The 22,584-nt window shown below is 41.5% G+C and overlaps 1 protein-coding gene across 1 annotated transcript in view; it reads right to left on the reverse strand.

Annotated features, from left to right (window-relative positions):
* Positions 1 to 22,584, reverse strand: part of NAA15 (N-alpha-acetyltransferase 15, NatA auxiliary subunit) — an 86,762-nt gene that overhangs the window by 24,331 nt on the left and 39,847 nt on the right. Inside the window, exons 6-9 of the mRNA XM_075860437.1 lie at positions 19,783 to 19,936; positions 19,415 to 19,534; positions 10,471 to 10,566; positions 10,263 to 10,369 (exon numbers count right to left, since the gene is read on the reverse strand). Of these exons, the coding sequence (XP_075716552.1) occupies positions 10,263 to 10,369; positions 10,471 to 10,566; positions 19,415 to 19,534; positions 19,783 to 19,936 (477 nt within the window). The remainder of the gene's footprint in view (positions 1 to 10,262; positions 10,370 to 10,470; positions 10,567 to 19,414; positions 19,535 to 19,782; positions 19,937 to 22,584) is intronic.

Raw genomic sequence — 22,584 nt, forward strand, 5'->3', positions numbered from 1 at the left:
GTCATGGCAGCTGTATCGTTCGCGCTCCATGCCGTAATAGTACGTCTCAGGAGTAACGGCCGTTTCGGCCGTCCTCCCGACACATACAGGAGCTGTGACAGCTGCTGTCTCGTACAGCAGCTGTCACAGCTCCTACAGCGGGGACCGATCGCTGTGTCCCCGCTGATTAACCCCTTAAAAGCCGCGTTCTATAGAGATCGCGGCTTTTTAGGGGTTAAGCTGCCATCGCCGGCCTGCTACGCGACAGCGGCCGGCGATGGTGACTATGGCAACCGGACACCAAACAATGGCGTCCGGCTATGCCATAGACGGAAGCCTAGTGGGTCCTGACAACGTCAGGACCCACTATGCTTGCTGTCAGTGAGTAGCTGACAGTTCTAATACACTGCACTACGCATGTAGTGCAGTGTATTAGATTAGCGATCAGGGCCTCCTGCCCTCATGTCCCCTAGTGGGACAAAGTAATAAAGTAAAAAAAAAGTTAAAAAAAGTTGTGTAAAAATAAGAAAATAAAAGTTTTAAAAGTAATAAAAGTAAAAGTCCCACTTTTTCCCTTATCAGTCATTTATTATTAATAAAAATATATAAACAAACAAATAAACTATACATAATTGGTATCGCCGCGTCCGTAACGGCCTGAACTACAAAATTATTTTGTTATTTATCCCGCACGGTGAACGCCGTAAAAAAAAATATTAATAAACCGTACCACAATCACAATTGTTTGGTCACTTCACCTCCCAAAAAATGGAATAAAAAGAGATCAAAAAGTCGCATGTACCTAAAAATGGTACTGATGGAAACTACAGTTCGTTACGCAAAAAATAAGTCCTCGCACGGCTTTATTGATTGAAAAATAAAAACGTTCTGGCTCTTAGAATAAGGTAACACCAAAAGTGAATGATTGTTTACAAAACGTATTTTATTGTGCAAACGCCATAAGACATTAAAAAAAACTATAAACATCTGGTATCGCCGTAATCGTATCGCCCCGCAGAATAAAGTGAATATGTCATTTATAGCGCACGGTGAACGCTGTAAAAAAAAAAGTATACAAAAACAATAGTAGAATTGCTGTTTTTTAGTCACCACGCCACCTAAAAATGGAATAAAAACTGATCAAAAAGTCGCATGCACCCCATGAAAACTACAATGGATTCCTCAAGGGGTCTAGTTTCCAAATTGGGGTCACTTTTGGGGGGTTTCCAATGTTTTGGCACCACAAGACCTCTTCAAACCGGACATGGTGCCTAATAAAAAAGAGGTCTCATAATCCACTAGGTGCTCCTTTGCTTCGGAGGCCGGTGCTTCAGTCCATTACCGCCCGAGGGCAACATGTGGGATATTTCTCAAAACTGCAGAATCTGGGCAATAAGTATTGAGTTGCGTTTCTCTGATAAATCCTTTTGTGTTATAAAAAAAATGGTATAAAAAGAGTAAATTTCACCTCTACTTTGCTCTAAATTTCTGTGAAACACCTAAAGGGTTCATAAACTTTCTAAATGCTGTTGTGAATACTTTGAGGGGTCTAGTTTCTAAAATGGGGTGTTTGATAGGGGTTTCTAATATATGGGCCCCTCAAAGCAACTTCAGAAATTAACTGGAACCTAAAAAAATAAATAAATGAGGCAATACTTCGCTTCTTACATTATACTGATAATGAGCCGTGCCCACTCCGAGATGACCCCAGTTTTGACCGTTTGTATAAACGGAGACCCCTATTAGACCGTTCCAGTGCCCGGTTTTCCCAAGCATACACCCCCGAGAAGTGTTTTTCTATTGATGAGTCCCTGGTACATTTTAAAGGGAGGGTTCAATTCCGCCAGTACCTGCCAGGTAAGAGGGCAAGGTATGGCGTGAAGATGTATAAGCTGTGTGAGAGGGCATCAGGGTATACCTACAGGTTTAGGATATATGAAGGAAAGGCCACCCCCAAACCAGACTGCATCCTGGACTACAATAGGTACATGGGAGGGATGGACTTGTCAAATCAAGTCCTGAAGCCCTACAGCGCCATGCGGTGTGGTATAAGAAGCTGGCCGGGCACATCATACAGATGGCATTGTACAATGCGTACGTGCTACGTCGATGTTCAGGCCAGAGGGGAACTTTCCTGGAATTTCAAGATCTAATCTTTAGGGACCAGGAAGGGGGGGCACCCAGTACTTCTGGAAGCGAGACCACACGCATCGTACCAGGGCAACACTTTCCAGGAGAAGTTCCCCAAACCGGTGGAAAGGGAAAGAGTCAAAAGAGGTGCAGAGTCTGCTATAAGAGGGGGATAAGGAAGAACACAATATACCAATGTGACACGTATCCCGAAAAACCAGGGCTCTGTATAAAAGATTGTTTTAAAATGTATCATACATCCCTTGATTTTTAATTTACCCTGATGCACTCCGCACAGCTTACCCCCCTCATCTTTCCCTTCTGAGCCCTGCCGTATGCCCAGGCAGCTGATAACAGCCACATGTAGGGTATTGTCGTACCCAGGAGAACCCACATTACAATTTAAGGGGTGTATATCTCCGGTGGCGCATGCTGGGCACACTATATTGGACACTGAAATGGCATATATATATATAAAATTGCAAATCTCACACTGCACCATCTGCTGCGCATTATCTTTTACACAGTACCTGTGGGGTCAAAATGCTCACTACACCTCTAGATGAATGTCTTAAGGGGTGTAGTTTTTAAAATGGGGTCACTTCTCGGGGGTTTCAACTGTACTGGTACCTCAGGGGCTTCTGCATACATGACTTAGCACCAGAAAAGCTCCAGTAGGCCAAATGGTGGTCCTTTTCTTCTGAGCCCTCCCATGGGCCCAAACAGCAGTTTATCACCACAAATGGGGTATTGCCGCACTAAGGACAAATTGGGCAACAAAATGGGGTATGTTGTTCCTTGTGAAAATAAGAAATTTTGATCAAAAATGACATCTTATTGGAAAAAATATCATTTTTTTCATTTCACAGCCCAATTCAAATAGGTGCTGTGAAAAAACTGTGCGGTCAAAATGATAACAAAAACCATAAATGAATTCCTTGAGGGGTGTAGTTTCCAAAATGGGGTCACTTCTGGTGGGTTTCCATTGCTTTGATACCTCTGGGGCTCTGCAAATGCGACATGGCACCCGAAAACCAATCCAGCAAAATCTGGACTCCAACAAACACATAGCGCTCCTTTCCTTCTGAGCCCTCCCATGGGCCCAAACGGCAGTTTATCACCACAAATGGGGTATTGCCGCACTAAGGACAAATTGGGCAACAAAATGGGGTATGTTGTTCCCTGTGAAAATAAGAAAATTTGATCAAAAATGACATTTTATTGGAAAAAATATCATTTTTTTCATTTCACAGCCCAATTCAAATAGGTGCTGTGAAAAAACTGTGCGGTCAAAATGATAACAAAAACCATAAATGAATTCCTTGAGGGGTGTAATTTCCAAAATGGGGTCACTTCTGGTGGGTTTCCATTGTTTTGATACCTCAACGCCTCTTCAAACCTGGCATGCTGCCTAAAATATATTCTAATAAAAAAGAGGCCTCAAAATGCACTAGGTGCTTCTTTGCTTCTAGGGCTTGTGTTTTAGTCCACGAGCGCACTAGAGCCACATGTGGGACATTTCTAAAAACTGCAGAATCTGGACAATACATATTTAGTAGTGTTTCTCTGGTAAAACCTTCTCTGTTACTAAAAAAAAATTGAATAAAATTGAAATTCAGCAGAAAAAATGAAATTTGCAAATTTCATTTCCACATTGCTTTAATTCCTGTGAAATGCCTGAAGGGTTAAAAAACTTTCTATATGCTGTTTTGAATACTTTGAGGGGTCTAGTTTTTAAAATGGGGTGTTTTATGGGGGTTTCTAATACATAGGCCCCTCAAATCCACTTCAGAACTGAACTGGCACCTTCAAAAAAAGGCTTTTGAAATTTTCTTAAGAATATGAGAAATTGCTGTTTATGTTCTAAACCTTGTAACGTCCAAGAAAAATAAAATAATGTTCAAAAAACGATGCCAATCTAAAGTAGACATATGGGAAATGTGAACTAGTAACTATTTTGGGTGGTATAACTGTCTGTTTTTCAAGCAGATGCATTTAAATTCTGAAAAATGCTATTTTTTGTAAATTTTCTCTAAATTTTGCAATTTTTCACAAATAAAGACTGAATATATCTACCAAATTTTACCACGAACATGAAGCCCAAAGTGTCACGAGAAAACAATCTCAGAATCGCTTGGATTGGTTTAAGCATTCCGACGTTATTACCACATAAAGTGAAATATGTCAGATTTGAAAAATGGGCTCTGAGCCTTAAGGCCCAAACTAGGCTGCGTCCTTAAGGGGTTAAACACTTGCCGAAACTAGAATATAAAGACTAGAGCTTGGTATATATTAACCCCTTCCCGCTGCAAATTTTCATTTTTGTTTTTTCCTCCCCAGATTCCAAAAGCCATAACTTTTTTATTTTTCCGTAGATCTAGTCCTATGAGGGCTTGATTTTTGCGGGACGAGTTGTAGGTTTTCGTAGTATCATTTATTGTGCCATATACTGTACTAGGAAATGGGGAAAAAATATTTGTGGGGTAGAAATAAAATTAAATAAAAAAAACAGCGATTCCTCCATTGTTTTTTTGCGCGTCGTTTTTACGGAATTCACTGTGCAATTAAAACAACATGTTAACTTTATTCTGTGGGTCAATACCATTACGGTGATACCAAATATATATCGTTTTTTCTATATTTTACTACTTTTACAATTGAAAATGTAAGTGTGAAAATGTTAATTTATTTTGTGTCGCCAAATTCCGAGAGCCATAACTTTTTTATTGTTCTGTCGATTAAGGCCTTATTCACACAAACGTGTTTCCGCTGCGTGAAACTCACATGTCCTATACTTGTGTATAGGTTCAGACAGCACCAGATACGTGGAAGGATGGGGTTTTGCACGGATAGGGGCCCAACCCAAATAGGAGTATAAAAGCGTATCCGGCACACCAATTATGAAACAAAGCTATTTTTATTTTGTTTTTAATGTCAGTGGCAGAGTGCGACGTTTCGGTCTAAGCGACCTTCATCAGGCACCAAGCCGTGCTGGAAAACTGCGTAGACGAGCGCTAGTGGTGCTGATAGCGGCTGGCCCGCTGTGTCATGGCGCCACCGAAACGTCGCACTCTGCCACTGGCATTAAAAACAAAAACAAGCCAATTTTGTGTGCTTTTGTCCGTTTGTGTTTCCCTCTGTTGTCTTGTGTTTGTGTAACTTTGTGTTGAAATTAACACTTAAAAATGTCATTACTACTAGTTTTTTGGGACTTGTTTCCCTACATATTGCACTACTTTCGCTTTGGTTATTGTGCTGTTACTTGCCATTAGATATTATTATTTACTTCCTTCTTATTTTAATGTTTGGGAAGGTACCTCCTACCATTGTTCTTATGTCTCTAACATTTTCTACAGCTTGAATATATTGCACTGCGTGCAAACGTTTGAAATTTCGTGAGATTTTTTTATATGCTCTGTTTTATATTCTATTAAAATTGTTGATAAAGAAAAAAACAAAAAACAAACTAAAAATACCTTTGTTTCAAAATTGGTGTGCCAGATACTCTTTTATACGATTGTCCTATACTTGAGCGTTTTTTGAAGTCAATGGGTGCGTGAAAATGACACACAGCACATGGACGCACTTCCGTGTGCCGCTCGTGATTCGCGCAACAGTAGATCAAGAAATGAAGGCAAAAATAAAACCACCTCCTTCATTTCTTTTTCTAAACCTTAAAGGAACAGTGTCATCACAAATTATTTTTTTTATATGTTAAAGATGTTAGTGCTTTATTAAAAACGTTTATATTCATTTGTGTGTTTGTGTTTTACTTTTTCTTATTTTTACACTTTTTCTTCCCTATGGGGGCTGCCATTTTTTGTTCCATTTCTGTGTGTGTCGATTAACGACACATACAGACATGGAATACGGCAGCCACAGTCCCATAGGGACTGCGAACGGCTCCCGTCCCATTGACTTCAGTGTACGGCGTCTGTGTGGGAACTGCGCATGCGCCGCTCCCACACAGTCCAATTCGAAATTGGCGCCGTCCGGCGCCATTTTCCTGTGGACCGGAAGTCGCGGCCAGACAGTAATATAACTACTTCCGGTCGCGGCTTCCGGATTTGTGCACTTGGACCAGCGGCAGCAAACGGAGCGGACGGGCCGGAGGGAGCCGCGGCGGCAGGAGCAGGTAAGAGATTTCAATGTATGTTCGTGTTTGTGTGTGTTTACTACTGTATGTAAACCTACTACACTGTGTGTTAGCTCAAAAAATGGCGACACACAGTGTAGGAGGTTACACCGTTCAAACCCCTCATTTATCCCGGCACTAGCCAGGATAAAGGAGGGGGGGATGCTGAGAGCTCACTAGAGCGAGGGCTTTTTACCCAATTTTGCAAAGCTGCAATTTTGGGGATAGCTCCATCTAGTGACCAAAAATGGGTAGTATTATAAATTAGAATTAATTTATAATATTTCCTGACTCGTGAAAAAAATAAAAAAAATTTGAACAATGTTTAATCACCCACACACTAAATGTTTAATTTTAAAAAAAACAACATGTTTTTCTGGCAACACATTCCCTTTAAAACCGCGTGTCATAAGGATGGCATATGCGCGAAAATCACGCAGCCACGCACCAAACACTGATGACACACGGAACTGCAACGCGCAAAAAATGCAGTGTTGTTTGCGTGCGCAAAACGCACACTTATTTTTTGTGGGATAAGCTGTAGTTTAATGATACTTTGACATTTTGGGTTACATGCAACATTTTGATCACTTTTTTTCCATTTTTTGTGGGAGATGAAGTGTCCAAAAAAATAGAGATTCTGGCGGGTTATTTTTTTACGGCTTCCACCGTGCGGGTTAAATAATGATATATTGTAGGGGTACGTTCACACGCAGTGACCAAAATAAGTCTGAAATTAAGGAGCGGTTTACAAGCGAAAACAGCTCCTGATTTGCAGATGTTTTTTTTAACAACTCGCGTTTTTCGCGGCATATTTTACGGACGTCATTGGAGCTGTTTTTCAATGGAGTCAATGAAAAACGCCTCCAAAAACGTCCCAAGAAGTGACACGCACTTCTTATTTGCGGCCGTCTTTTTACACGCCATATTTTGACAGTGTGGGAACAGAACACCGTAAAACCCATTGCTAGCAATGGGCAGATGTTTGTAGGCGTATTAGGGGGCGTTGTTTCAGGCGTAAAACGCCCGATTTACGTCTGAAAACACTGCGTGTGAACATACCCTAATAGTTCAGACTTTTACGGATGCGGCGATACCAGTTGTGTTTATTTATTTCTTTTTTTACTACGCTCTAGGGGGAAAATGGGAAAAGGGGGGTTTTTTGAACTTTTAATTTTTTTTACATAAAAAAAAAAAACCACTTTATTTTACTCATATTTACTTTTTTTTTTTTCTTATTAGTCCCACTAGGGGACTTCAACCAGCGATCGTTAGATCGCTTGCACAAATACTGCAATACTAATGTATTGCAGTATATCGTGATTCTGACAGGCAGGGCTTAATAGGTGCACAAAGATGGCGGACCTGGGGGCTTTTATTAGGCCCCCAGGCAGCCATAGCAACCAATCGCCCCCCGCGATTGCGGTGCGGGGGCGCGATGAGCTGTTAGAGGGTGACGCCTCCCTCTTTCTAATGATTTAAATGCTGCGGTCACTATTGACCGCGGCATTTAAGGAGTTAAACTAGCGTGATCACGTTCGAGTGCGATGCCGCTCGTTACTCTGAAGTGTCGGCTGTTACAAACAGCCGACACCGGCATCGTATGGAGCGGGTTCACTCCGTGAGCGCGTTCCATACTTCCCCCTACCCGACTTTGGAGTATGGATACGTAAAATGTCGGAAGGGGTTAAAGCACTCCCACAAAATGTTTTATTCTCAGGTCCAATAGAGAGGCACATTATGTAAATTGTGGTGAAGGTAATCTTCCGGTGGCTGTATTTGTGGGTTATCCACTCCCTTCTAGTCCTCAGCTGTGTCATGTGACCAGCAATAGGAGTCTCCAACTGCCACAATGTCTCATGTGTGGACAGGAAGTCAGTTTCCCTATTCATTCCTATCACAGCCTCGATGTGAGTCTTATAGGAATGAATGGAGAAACGGACTTCCTGTCCACACGAGACGCTGTGGTAGATGGAGACTCCTATTGCTGGTCACATGATACAGACATGGAATACAGCACATACAGCCCCATATTGAATGCGAACGGGGCCTGTTCCATCCACTATGCTGTACGCCGTCTGTGTGGGAACGGCGCATGCGCCGGTCCCACACAGTCCAAATTGTAGGTCTTCGGCCGAGCGACGTCCGGCGCCATTTTCTTGTGGCCCGGAAGCCGCGGCCGGACAGTAAGATTACTACTTCCGGTCGCGGCTTCCGGACTTGTGCACTTGGAGCGGAGGGAGCAGACGGACCGGAGGGAGCGGCGGAGGCAGGAGCAGGTAAGTTAGGTCTGTGTATGTACGTGTTTTATTGTGTGATTACTACTGTATGTAAACCTACTACACTGTGTGTTAGCTCAAAAAATGGCGGCACACAGTGTAGGAGGTTTGAACGTTCAATCCCCTCCTTTCTCCTGGCACTAGCCAGGATACAGGAGGGGGGATTCTGTGAGCTCACTAGAGCGAGTGTGTATTCTCAAATTTTGCAGCATAAAGCAATGTGGTTGCTTTACCACATGCCAATGCTGCAATTTTGGGAATTGCTCCATCTAGTGACCAGCACTGGGAAATGTTATAAATTAGAATCTAATTTATAATATTTCCTGACTCGTGAAAAAATAAAAAAATTAGAACAATGTTTAATCACTTATACACTAACTGTTTAACTAAAAAAAAAAAAAAAAATGTTTCTAGTGACACATTCCCTTTAAGGGATAACTTTATTTATAACTTAATTTTTTACTTGTAATGTATCAGCATACTCCTTTATGCGAATACATCATACTGTCACTATGACACAGGCTGCTGTTGGGGCAGCACATAGTGTGCCCTAACAGCAGGCAAACTAAAAAGACAGCCCTGGGTTCCTTTCTAGGTCCCTAGGGCTGACTGCAGAGGGATTCACTGCTCTTTGATCACGTCACCGGGTTTCCAGTGACGCGATCAAAGAGGGGAGTTCCCCTTGATCTTGCCGTGGTCACGGACCGCGGCCATCAAAGGGTTAAAAAGCTGGGGTCCGAATGTTTTCCGACCCCAGCCGTATTCAGCAGGCTTCTATAAGATTAGGAGCTGTAAGTTACAGCTCCTGCTTAGAGGATGAGAACTCATCAGCTTAATCTACAGCGTCACCAAAAGACGCCGCTGTAGATTTAGCACATCAAAAGACGTGGGCGGTCGTTAAGGGGTTAAGTCAGTTTTACTTCCTGGTTTTGGGTCTCTGTAAAGAGAGGGGTAAAGCTGCAAGTGACATCAGGAAGATAGAACAGCCTTTTACGGTCATCTCTCCTGCTGTATAGCCTTGCAGTGACCCCAGGGTGGATACAGGACCTTTTCTTCATATTATCACCAATCTTTCCTATGAGAGAGGATATTTGGTAGGGGTGTCTTTTTTTTCTACCATAGAGGCGAGATGAGCAAATACATATCTAATAACTGCCTGCACCGAATCAGACCATTTGTCGACTCAATGACTAGAAGATTGCCAGTATTTGGATGGACATTCTTGCTTTATCCAGTTCTGGTCATTATGTGAAGATATGTGGATGTCGGCACAGTGGCATGTATGAACTACGCACAATTTGAACTTCTTTTTAGGAGGTGTTGTGCATCTCAGACTATGCTTGGGTCAGATTTATAGCTATAAACATAACTTCTTATGCATTTTTTTTTTTTTTGTGAGGGTGGCAGTTTAACAATTTGAAAGGTGTCTACTTTAATAAAATGTACGGGTACGGTAGTATGTCTTTTTTCTCATTTTATAATTCAAGTTTTGGTCATATCAAAAAGTCAAAAAATTGCTGCAGCAGCAAAAGGGTCGTGTTTTTTTTTTTTTGTTTTTTTTTACATTATTATTAAACGTACAAGTAATTTAATTTCTGTATAACTTCTCATTTCAATTTAAAAAGGAAAAAAAATAAGATTAAAAACACCCCAGAATACCCCTTTAAAAAGGAACACGTTCCAGGATCATACACTTGAGGTATGTACATGCTATGATTTTTACACAAAATTATATTTACCTTCTCTTTGTCACCGTACAGTGAGCGCAAAGTGTTGAAAACAGGAGGGCATCCTTTACTAAAGTTCATCCTCAAATACTTATCCAGGCAGACTCTAAATTTTTCACCTGAGGGAAATTTCCAATTATTAAAATAAAAGCTACAATCATCTCAAGGGATCATCACTGTAGGACATTGGCCAGAAGAAAAGAAAGTTTGTTTTCGTCACCTGTTAAGAAATTTAAAGGCAATCGTCTTGGCACCAAACCCCTGGGATATTTAATCCAACTGTCCTCATAAATCTTCAACCTTTCTTCCATTGTAGCTGCATAAAGAGACAAAGCAACATTATGTTTAGAAGTCATACAGTAAGGTTAAGACTGCAGTTTTCAGGGCATGTGTTGCTGCATTCCCGCTACAAATTTGCTGCAGTTTTCCCCATTATCTTTAGAAACATTTTGTGTTTTTTTTTTTAAACAAATATTTATTGATTTTTGAAACTCTATTCCATTTTGCAAGATGAAATATAACAAAAGTGATACAAGAGAAAAGACAATGTACAAGAACATCATACATTGCACAAAATTACAATATACAAATTGTCAAATAGTACTCTCAGTATAAAGCACATACCTTCATTTCATAAAGCACTATAACAAATAAACGAAATAAAACACAACCCCCCACCCTCCATTACTCAAGGACTCATACGTTTTTAGTCACGTAGTTGAAAATCCATCAGATCTAAGATCCATATCAGGTAGCACCACTAAGGCGGAATTCACACGACAGGGTTTCCCGGCCAGGTGACGGCCGTTCATAAATCTGCCGGCACCCGGCTGCATTAGGAACAATAGACCCCTAATGGGGCTATTCACACAACCGATTTTTTGACGGGCCAGGAAAACCGGCCGTCAAAAAATGGGACATGCCCTATTTTCGGCCGGGTAGCCGGCCGCCCGGCTCCCATAGAAGTCTATGGGGCCGGGTAATACACGGACATCACCGGAATGTGTCCCGAGTGATGGCCGGGTCTACCGTCGCTCGCGCTCTCTCTCTCTCCTCCTCCTCACTGTGCAGAGTGCATGTGAGGAGGGTCTTTTTTTGCTCCCTGCAGGAGTCGGAATCCCCAATCCCCGGCCGGGGATTTGGGATTCCGCTACAGGAGAAGTGAGTGACTACACTGTCCATATGTGGACACAGCGAAGTCACTCTCTTCTGTAGCGGAATCCCCGACTCTATGGCCGGGGATGCCGCTACAGGAGAAGTGAGTGACTACACTGTCCATATATGGACACAGTGACGTCACTCACTTCTGAAGCGGAATTCCCGACCTATGGCAGGGAATTCCTCTCCAGGAGAAGTCAGTGACTACACTGTCCATATATGGACATTGAATTCAGTGTCTTCTCCTGGAAGCGGGTGGGGGCTGGGCGGCATCACCTGCAGGGGGCTGGGTGGCATCCCCTGCAGGGGGCTGGGTGGCATCCCCTGCAGGGGGCTGGGTGGCATCCCCTGCAGGGGGCTGGGTGGCATCCCCTGCAGGGGGCTGGGTGGCATCACCTGCAGGGGGCTGGGTGGCATCACCTGCAGACACTCAGACCCTGTCATATGAATGAGGCCTAAGCTTCATATACCCCTTCTCCTTACCGTCACCGAGACCCCAATCTTCCAAGCGCACCAGCAACAGCTCTGGTCAAATACCATGACGTGTAATGGAACGGAGCCTCCCCATTATCCTTAAAGAGGCTCTGTCACCAGATTTTCAAACCCCTCTCGTATTGCAGCAGATCGGCGCTGCAATGTAGATTAGAGGAACATTTTTTTTTTCTCAAAATCGAGCATTTTTCGCCAAGTTATGACCATTTTTATATTTATGCAAATGAGCCTCTCTTAAGTACAACTGGGCGAGTTTAAAGTTATGTCCAACTGGGCGTGTATTGTGTGTTACATCTGGGTGTTTTTACTTGTTTTACTAGCTGGGCGTTGTGAATAGAAGTGTATGATGCTGACGAATCAGCATCATCCACTTCTCTTCGTTAACACCCAGCTTCTGCCAGTGCACAGACACACAGCGTGTTCTCGAGAGATCACGCTGACACGTCACTTCCTGCCCCAGGTCCTGCATCGTGTCGGACGAGCGAGGACACATCGGCACCAGGCGACAGAGGCTACAGTTGATTCTGCAGCAGCATCGGCGTTTGCAGGTAAGTCGATGTAGCCTCTGTCGCCTGGTGCCGATGTGTCCTCGCTCATCCGACACGATGCAGGACCTGGGGCAGGAAGTGACGTCACAGCGTGATCTCTCGAGAACACGCTGTATGTCTGTGCACTGCCAGAAGCTGGGTGTTAACGAACAGAAGTGGATGATGCTGATTCGTCAGCATCATACACTTCTATTCACAACGCCCAGCTAGTAAAACAAGTAAAAACGCCCATATATACATACACAATACACGCCCACTTGTACATAACTTTAAACACGCCCAGTTGCACTTAAGAAAAGCTCATTTGCATAAATATAAAAATGCTTATAACTTGGCCAAAAATGCTCGTTTTTGAAAAAAAAAAAATACGTTACTGTAATCTACATTGCAGCGCCGATCTGCTGCAATACGAGATATGGGTTTGAAAATCTGGTGACAGAGCCTCTTTAAGGCGTAGTTCACATGAAGGAATTTGTAGGCAGAAAAAACCTGCCTCAAAATTCCTTCAGGCATTTTGAGACAGATTTTGACCTGCCTGCACTTTCTTGCTGCGGTTTTCGCCCGCGGCCATCTAGGTCTACGGGCAACAAAAACACAGCGAAAACCGCTTTCTCTGCCTCCTATTTCAATGGGAGATCAGAGGCGGAACCGCCGCAAAAAAGAACATGCTGCTTTTTTACCCCGCAAGTGGCTAAAAGCGGCTACTGAAAAAACGCATCCGCCTCCCATTGAAATCAATGGGAAGCGGTTTCGGACATTTTTTTTTTGTTTCGCATTCCGAAGCGGTTTCCGTGTCAAATTCAGCACCAAAAAAAACTCAGTGTGAATTGGCCCTAAGGGGAAAACCACAGGTAAAAACTGCACTTCTGGTTTTCACTAGTACCACATTGATATTTTCCATATGAACAATAAGTGCTCTTGTACACGACCGAGATCGTACTGTATAATTTTTTTTCAGTTCGGAACTGCAGTTCCAGGGGGAGGCAGGGACTCCTAGCATCATAAAATGTCTATGATGCCAGGAGTCCTGTTCACCTGTACCGTGGTCGGGCAGGGAAATCCGGCCGACACATGGACTGTTTTTCACGGTTTTGCAACTCGGTCGTGTGCAAGACGTGTAAGAAAATGTTCCTGCAGAAAATGTGAATTTTTTCCTTAAGGATCACTAGATATTTCTATTTTTGCCTCCCCTTTATTATTAGGACTACATCGCTATTTGAGACCTTGTTTTTTTGCTGGATTTTTATTAGGACTGCCGTGTTTCTCCTCCTACTAAGCCCTGCCAGAAACCTTTAAAAGTACCATACATGGAAATACATAAGTATGCAGTGTATAGTACCAGCGCTCTAACAAGTCCCCATGGGTGACAAAAAAATAATAATTAAATGTAATAACGTTTTTAACACTATACAAGTAAAAAAACACCTTTTCCCATGTTTTGGCCATGTAAGAAACCATATCATGTAAACATAAAAGTGATATCGCTGGGCCTTTAGAAGTCAGAAATATCAAAATTTAACGTTATTTATCCCACACAGTGTCCACCCTAAGAAAAACAACCGCCATATATATCTAGATCTCTCTCTCATATATACATATCTAGATCTCTCTCTCTATAGATCTAGATCTCTCTCTCTATAGATCTAGATCTCTCTCTCTATAGATCTAGATCTCTCTCTCTATAGATCTAGATCTCTCTCTCTATAGATCTAGATCTCTCTCTCTATAGATCTAGATCTCTCTCTCTATAGATCTAGATCTCTCTCTCTATAGATCTAGATCTCTCTCTCTATAGATCTAGATCTCTCTCTATAGATCTAGATCTCTCTCTATAGATCTAGATCTCTCTCTATAGATCTAGATCTCTCTCTATAGATCTAGATCTCTCTCTCTCTATATATCTAGATCTCTCTCTCTCTATATATCTAGATCTCTCTCTCTCTATATATCTAGATCTCTCTATAGATCTCTCTCTCTATATCTAGATCTCTCTCTCTCTCTATATCTAGATCTCTCTCTCTCTCTATATCTAGATCTCTCTCTCTCTCTATATCTAGATCTCTCTCTCTCTCTATATCTAGATCTCTCTCTCTCTATATCTAGATCTCTCTCTCTCTATATCTAGATCTCTCTCTCTCTATATCTAGATCTCTCTCTCTCTATATCTAGATCTCTCTCTCTCTATATCTAGATCTCTCTCTCTCTATATCTAGATCTCTCTCTCTCTATATCTAGATCTCTCTCTCTCTATATCTAGATCTCTCTCTCTCTATATCTAGATCTCTCTCTCTATATCTAGATCTCTCTATATATATATCTAGATCTCTCTCTATATATATATCTAGATCTCTCTCTATATATATATCTAGATCTCTCTCTATATATATATCTAGATCTCTCTCTCTATATATATATATATATATATCTAGATCTCTCTCTATATATATATATATATATATCTATCTAGATCTCTCTCTATATATATATATATATATCTATCTAGATCTCTCTCTATATATATATATATATATATCTATCTAGATCTCTCTCTATATATATATATATATATATATATATATATATATATATATCTAGATCTCTCTCATATATATATATATATATATATATATATATATATCTAGAGCTATCTCTCTCATATATATGTAGATCCATCTCTCACATATACATGTCTCCAAACATTTTGCAGAAACATTCATCCAAACATTAACACTGAAAATCAGCTGAGGTTCAGGATCATTGATCACATTCCACCCCTGAATCGAGGTGGTGACCGGATGGAATCACTCAAAAATTCAGGCTCAACACACTCAGACCATATGGCCTTAACGTAGATTTTAAATTAGGTGGTACGGGCCTAGGATGAGTGATCCTGTGGTCTGTTAAGGTACACTCTGTGGGAATTAGACAAGTACTGACACCTATTTGTTTTTAATTTTTTGTAAGCTTTTAATTTACTGTATGTTTATGTTTTGTCTCCAGGGACTTCGATTCCCCACAAGTATGTTGGAACCCTCACCCCTTTTGGACACACAAAGTTTTCATTATATTTTTGTTTTGATCTGTTTTTCAGTTTGGCAACTGTATCCCCATTTATTCTTCTCATTATACCAGGACCATTGTTCGGGATTGTCCTTTATTGCTTGATGTTATACATTGTTCACATATCTGCGATGGTTCTATCTAATAATACATTTTGGCTGATAATAGCCCCTGGTGTTTGTGTTTTTGCGTTTGAACTGAAGAAGTTACTCCACGATGTTAGCACAACTAATCCCCTTTATGTTCTGGATACTGTGTGGGTTCACCTCTTCGACAGCAGTGGGGTCCCTGCGACATGTTGTATCTTATGACACTGGGCATATATGTTGCATGTTACTAGATTGACTTCTTAACTGGGTTTACCCCAGTTTACATACTTCACAGGTCTCCATTGGTGTTGCCATTTCATTTGACCTAATTTTATTTATTTAGTCATTTTAGTCCCATCTCCAACCTGCTTATATTATTTCATTCATTTTTCAACTTTACCTCCAGGTGGCGCCAACATTCTACATTTCCCTTATTCGTTTATATTACTTTTTTTCCCCATAACGGTTTCCGTCTGCCACCTGTGATCCTGTTGTAAATGCTGAGAAATTAACAAAATACTTTGTTCTCTTCGTATTGTTTTTATCTTTCTTCACTTTTCCACACTGAATCCTGTATTGGAGACGGCACCCGCAATGTAAGCACCCTGCTCCATAATGTCTATCACATGCGCAGTTGTGATTCGGAGACGCCAATGTAGTGAGCTCGGATTTTGAAGTGTCGTTCAGCGCTGAGTAGCATCTTCCTCCTCTTACTCTCTTTGTTCATATTTCTCATGTGTATTCACCACACCACCACTGTATATTATCACATTGTTTTACCCACCAATGTACACATTTCCCATCTTTGAAGATTAGTATATATTTCTTATTATACTAACACTATATGTACACCTCGTGTCACCTGATTGATAGGTAATCTTTTAAGTTATGGAATTGATCCTTTTCTCACAATGTATGTATATTTCCGGTTGTGCAAATTCACTTGTAACACTAGAGCATTTAAACCCACACTTGATTGTCAGTCACTGCTTGAGAAAGATCCCAGTAAGCCATATTGAAACGTTCTTTTGTTTGATAGATTTACACATATATATTATATATGATATAAAAAGTCTACACACCCCTGTTAAAATGCCAGGTTTTTGTCAGGTTACAAAGTCAGTACAAGGGGAGTCATTTCAGAACTTTTTCCACCTTTAATGTGACCCATAATCTGCACAATGCCATTTAAAAACAAACTGAAATCATTTAGAGGGGAAAAATAAAAAAAGAAATGTGGTCGCATAAGTGTGAACACCCTCTTATAATTGGGTATGTGGTTGTGTGCAGAATTAGCCAATCACATTTAAACTCATGTTAAATAGAAGTCAGTACAAAGCTGCCATTATTTAAGTGATTCTGAGTAACCCCATATAAAGTTCAGCTGGTCTATTAGGATTTTCCTTGTTGCATGTGATAGCAAAAGCCATGGTCCGTAAAGAGCTTATAACACATCAATCGGATTGTTGAAAGACATCAGTGAGGAGAAGGGTACCAAATAATTTCCAAGGCTTTAGATATACCATGGAATACAGTGAGGACGATCATCAAGAAGTGGATTACATTTGGCACAACAGTGACATTACAAGAACTGGACGTCTCTCAAAACTTGATGAAAGAACAAAGCGAAAATTGGTCCGGGAGCCTACCAAAAGGCCTACAAGCAACATTAAAGGAGCTGCAGTACTTTCTGGTAGGTACTGGTTATGTAGTGCGCATTTGACAACCATCTTCCGTTTTCTTCATATGTCTGGGCTCTGGGGTAGGGTGTCAAGACGGAAGCCTTTTCTAACAAAGAAAAACATCCAAGCCCGGCTATTTTGCAAAGACCTACATCAAGTCTGCCAAAAGCATGTGGGAAAACGTGTTGTGGTCTTATGAGACCAAGGTTGAACTTTTTGGCCATAATTCCAAAAGGTCTGTTTGTCGCAAAGCCAACACTGACAATCACCAAAAGAACACCATACCCACAGTGAAGCATGGTGGAGGCAGCATTATACTATGGGGCTGTTTTTCTGCAACTGGAACTGGGGTTTTAGTCAAGGTGAAGGGAATTATCAACAAATATCAGTCAATAATGGCACAAAACCTGCAGGCCTCTGCTAAAAAGCTGAAGATGAATTTCACCTTTCAGCACGACAATGACCCAAAGCAGAACCTCCAAATCAACAAAAGAATGGCTTCACCAGAAGATGATCAGTTTTGGAATGGCCCAGCCAGAGCCCAGACCTGAATCCCACTGAAAATCTGTGGGGTGACCTGAAGAGGGCTGTACACAGGAGATGCCCTCGCAATCTGACAGATTTGGAGCGTTTTGCAAGGAAGAGTGGGCAACAATTGCCAAGTCAAGATGTGCCATGCAATGCTGACAGTTTTCAGTCTTTTTGGGTAGAATTCTGTCATAAAGTCAAAGGGTAATTCAACAAAGTATTAGTTTAAGTGTGTGCATATTCATGCAACCACATTATTATTGTTCTTTATTTTTATTTTTCCACCCTAAAAGAGGTAAATTTATTTTTCAATAGAATTGTACAGATTATGGGTCACATTAAAGGTGGAAAAAATTCTGAAATTATTCAACTTGTACTGACTTTGTAACATGACAAGAACCTGTTTTTTTTTTTTTTGTTAGAGCATACTGTACCTAGGTTTGCTTTAGCAGGCATCAGCACTAGACAACCCTTTGTTAGAACTGGGTCTGTGAGTGTATGATCGCCAGCCCAAGCAAATGTAATGCTGGGGTAGCCACTGCTGTTTGAAGTGGGTTCTCTGCCTTTGACATCACTGCGATTGGTACAGATTGCAATTTAGGGTATGTGCACACACACTAATTACGTCCGTAATTGACGGACGTATATCGGCCGCAAGTACCGGACCGAACACAGTGCAGGGAGCCGGGCTCCTAGCATCATAGTTATGTACGATGCTAGGAGTCCCTGCCTCGCTGCCTGACAACTGTCCCGTACGGAAAACATGATTACAGTACGGGACAGTTGTCCTGCAGCGAGGCAGGGACTCCTAGCATCGTACATAAGTATGATGCTAGGAGCCCGGCTCCCTGCACTGAGTTCGGTCCGGTACTTGCGGCCGAAATACGTCCGTCAATTACGGACGTAATTAGTGTGTGTGCACATACCCTTACAGTCAGTCACTCTTCAGCAGCTGGGATCATGAGTACAGCTCCTGTGCCGGAGTCCACTTTCACAGTCTTTTGATGCAGCAATATACGGATTTGTGGGAAAAAGCAGCATCATGCCCTTTCTTCGCGCGTTTCCGTTTCTGACCTCCCATTGACATCAATGGAAGGCAGAGAAACGGTTTTCATGGCGTTTTTTGAAAAACGTTGCGAAAAACAAGGCAAAAAGTGCAGGCAGGTCAAAATCTGCCTCAAAATTCCTGAAGACTCACCTAACAGGTTGGACAGCTATTTTAAAAACAGATCCGAGAATAAAGGCCAGTAGCAAATTTTGAGGTGACCTGACATTTGAGCAGGCCCAGCTATCTTAACTAGTAAACAACGCATAAAGAACAGAACTGAAAAAAAAGGCAATGCTGAAAAAGATGGTAAAATCTTTAAAGCTTTCTTATGATTCCATTCTCCTCTTGATCGAACATCATATGCGTACATGACACGCTCTAGGTATTGTATGGTTGCCTTGGCCACGGTACTGCCCAGCATGCACCATGCATCTTTCAATGCCCCATGTCAGATCAGACAAAAGAATGGAATTATAGGGACAATAAGAGAATTAATTCTCTGTTTCAAGTTTTGATCTTCCCCTTCTATGTACAGAGTTATAACCAGATATGACCTTACCGGGCTTAAGAGCCTTCTCTAAACCCTTGTAATAAGCCCAGTTCTCTGGGCTCCGGTCCAGCAAACCTCTGTAGACATCTGCGGAGTCTTCAAAGCGGGCCAAGCGCAGCAACAATTCACCTGAACAACGAGAGAAAAATAAATCAAAACACATTTATAACAAATATAGAACGCACAAACTGGACTATAAATAGTGATATAAGTGGAGAGTCAATACCAATGGCAGTCGCAACAGACACTATACAGTCCAGTGACCTGTTTTACATGCGGAAAAACTGCTTACTCTTACAGAAAAAAACAAAAAAAACAATGGCAAAAAATAAACTGAACAGTATAGGAAAAGCACACATTGTTCCCTATAAAATTACCTTTCGTTTCTTCCACTGCCAGCTTATCACATATCTGCTTTTCATAGGTGCAGAGGTGATCCAGAGCCTCCCTATAGAGCTCAGCTTCTCGAAGAACCTGGTTCTGATAGAGCAGCAGCTCACTATACTCATAGTCAACCTTGTCTGGAGAGGTCTAAGGAGAACAAAAAGCACACGGTCGTTTAGATGAAAACGAAGCATAGTAACTGGAGTGTGCTTAACAATGCTGACTGGCGGAGATCAGCTGAATGCCAGCCACAGTATACAACCTCCAAACTCTGCTGCTGGAAACAGAACATTGGGAGCGGTTATGACAGAGGCGCTGAGACGGGACATATATTCTGGATTACAAGAAAGAGTAAACCACATTGTATTAATGGCTACATAAAGACTGGAGTGACCTGCTGTTTTCAGCAATCTAGTACCTCTACAAAAACTGCATCTGCAAGTGACCTGCAGAGAACAAAACCTTGACGGATTGTCACAACATGTTAAAGGAGTTATCTGGTGTTTTAAAATGTATGGCCTTGAATGGGACAATGCTGCAATACCTCGCACAGTGGCTATGAAAGTAAGTGAGAAAGTACGAAAAGGAAACCTATGCAAACAATGAAAATGTTGCAGCGCTGGTACAAGCATCGCGGCTCCTTCAAATAGCTGATCGGTGGGGGTGCCGAGAGTCAGACCCCCACCGATTTAATTCCGATGGCTTATCCTAAGGATGCGCCATCAATTTCAAAATCCCGGATAACTCCTTCAAATGTGAGCTCACATCTAACTCTAGCCGTGCAACACACATACTCAAGTAAGACCAAAAAATATATAGGAAAGAAAAGTGAGACTAGTGAAGGATTAATATCAACAGAGCCGTATCTGCAAAAATTAAGTCTAAATAGATAAAATATATGTTTCGTAAAGCAGACATAACAGGGTTGTAATATTTTCAGAAACTGTTGCAATCAGTGTGTCAGGTAGAGTATACCTAAGGCATAGCGATAACTGAAAAAAAAAAAAACTGCTCAGGAAGGGTCCCGCGACAGTGCTCCGAGTGAGAAATCTAGACATTGATTTCCCATGTAGGATAAAGCTGCGCTGATCCAGGTCATAGCTGCAAGGAAAAACTTCCCATTCTTTAAATTAGATAGTAAGAGAGAGGAAGTAAATGCCACATTAGTTATTGACTTAGGAAACCACACAAACATCTGGTAGAAGTGAGCACTCATAAATGACACCGTTAGGGAACAAAACCACACAATCAGCCAATATAGCTTGCTTGTGCTAGGTGACAGATCGACTTTAATTGTGTATTACGATGTATTTACTTCCAGGATTACTTTTTTGCTCCGGTTCCATTCCGCTAAAACCATGGTGGGGACTGGGCATAAAGTACGCCTTAAAGGTTATGTGAACCTTTTGGGAGCGCAGCGCACACACAGGCACCACACACACACACCTTTTTTTAACTGTTTTTTTATTAAAAAATGAAATAAATAAAAAGTTACCTTTTGAGATAGAAGCTGTATCTTGCGCTCCAACCCGAATCCATCAGGTCAGCGGGACGGACTGCTTCAGTGACAGACGGTCCGGTCTCCGACACGCAGGATCCACCTGTTATCAATCACATCTAAACCATGAACTTGAAGATGTGATCAATAGCAGCTTAATCCGTGAGACACGTGGGATCCGCTGTCACCGCAGCGCAAAATAAAGCACAAGATAAAGCTTTTATGTATCCCGGATACATAGAAGCTGTATCTCAAAAAATAACTTTTTTTTTGTTTTTTTTTATCAAAACCAGAACTAAAAAGTGGTCTAAAATCCTGTTTTGTTTTCTTTATATAGAAATTTTCTCAAAAGGTTTACAAAGCATTTAATGACATCACAGCCATAGTGAAGCAACCACCTGCCGCAGCGATTTGATGACGTTGCCACATGAAGCCACTTAACTATGAACACAATGTTACTAGTGTATGCACAGGCCCGACACGAAGTGGCAGCATTAGAATAAAGCTCATTTTAACTGGATAAAGTATTAGACTTGATTTTTACCATTGTCCCCTTACTCTTTGTCTGATGTCTACACTCTTTCACTGTAGACTACCAGACTGCAGCTCAGCGTATTCAGTTGCTCGCTGCCAGCTTGTAGAAAACTGCAATACTTAAGATTTTTAATTGGATGGAAAAAACTAAATAAAACACTACAGAAACGGAGGGGGGGGGGACCTTAAAATCTCAATTTATGAGGACAGTGTCCCTTAAAAAAGCAGTTGTCACATCAGCTTTATATTGATTTTGAAACCCCTGGTAAACAGCTGCTTTTGCTGGGGAAGCCTTCTCTGGCCAGACAAATGTAGTGTTATACGGCGGGCATTCAGATGAATGGTCGTCCACGTAATACAAGGATGGCCTAAGTCCGCTAGAACCGGAGTCGCTCTTACAAAGCATCTCTCCATTCTGGATCATAGACTAAGCCACTTACTCCAACTTGCAAATCGTTGTTTTAAGCCTAATAGCCCTCATCAGTGCAAGATATAGAAATCCTGGTGCCTAAGGTATAGGGCTTAAAAAGTTACCAGAAGGGATAACAAGTAAGGTTGTGGTGTAGTAGGGTGAAAGAAACTAAAAATAAAAAAACACTGAAGCGTACCTGACTTTTCATAATAAGGTGTCATGTGTGTACATAACACTATTTCTGGACATTATATGACTTGTATTCTGTATTTTTTTTTTGCAGTTTCCCCCATTGCAGGCTCTAATTCTCAGTTTTCTGAGCTAGTGTGTGGAGCCTAACTGCTATCATGT

The sequence above is a fragment of the Rhinoderma darwinii genome, chromosome 1 (genome assembly GCF_050947455.1).
Source record: "Rhinoderma darwinii isolate aRhiDar2 chromosome 1, aRhiDar2.hap1, whole genome shotgun sequence".
In the NCBI taxonomy this organism is placed as follows: domain Eukaryota; kingdom Metazoa; phylum Chordata; class Amphibia; order Anura; family Rhinodermatidae; genus Rhinoderma; species Rhinoderma darwinii.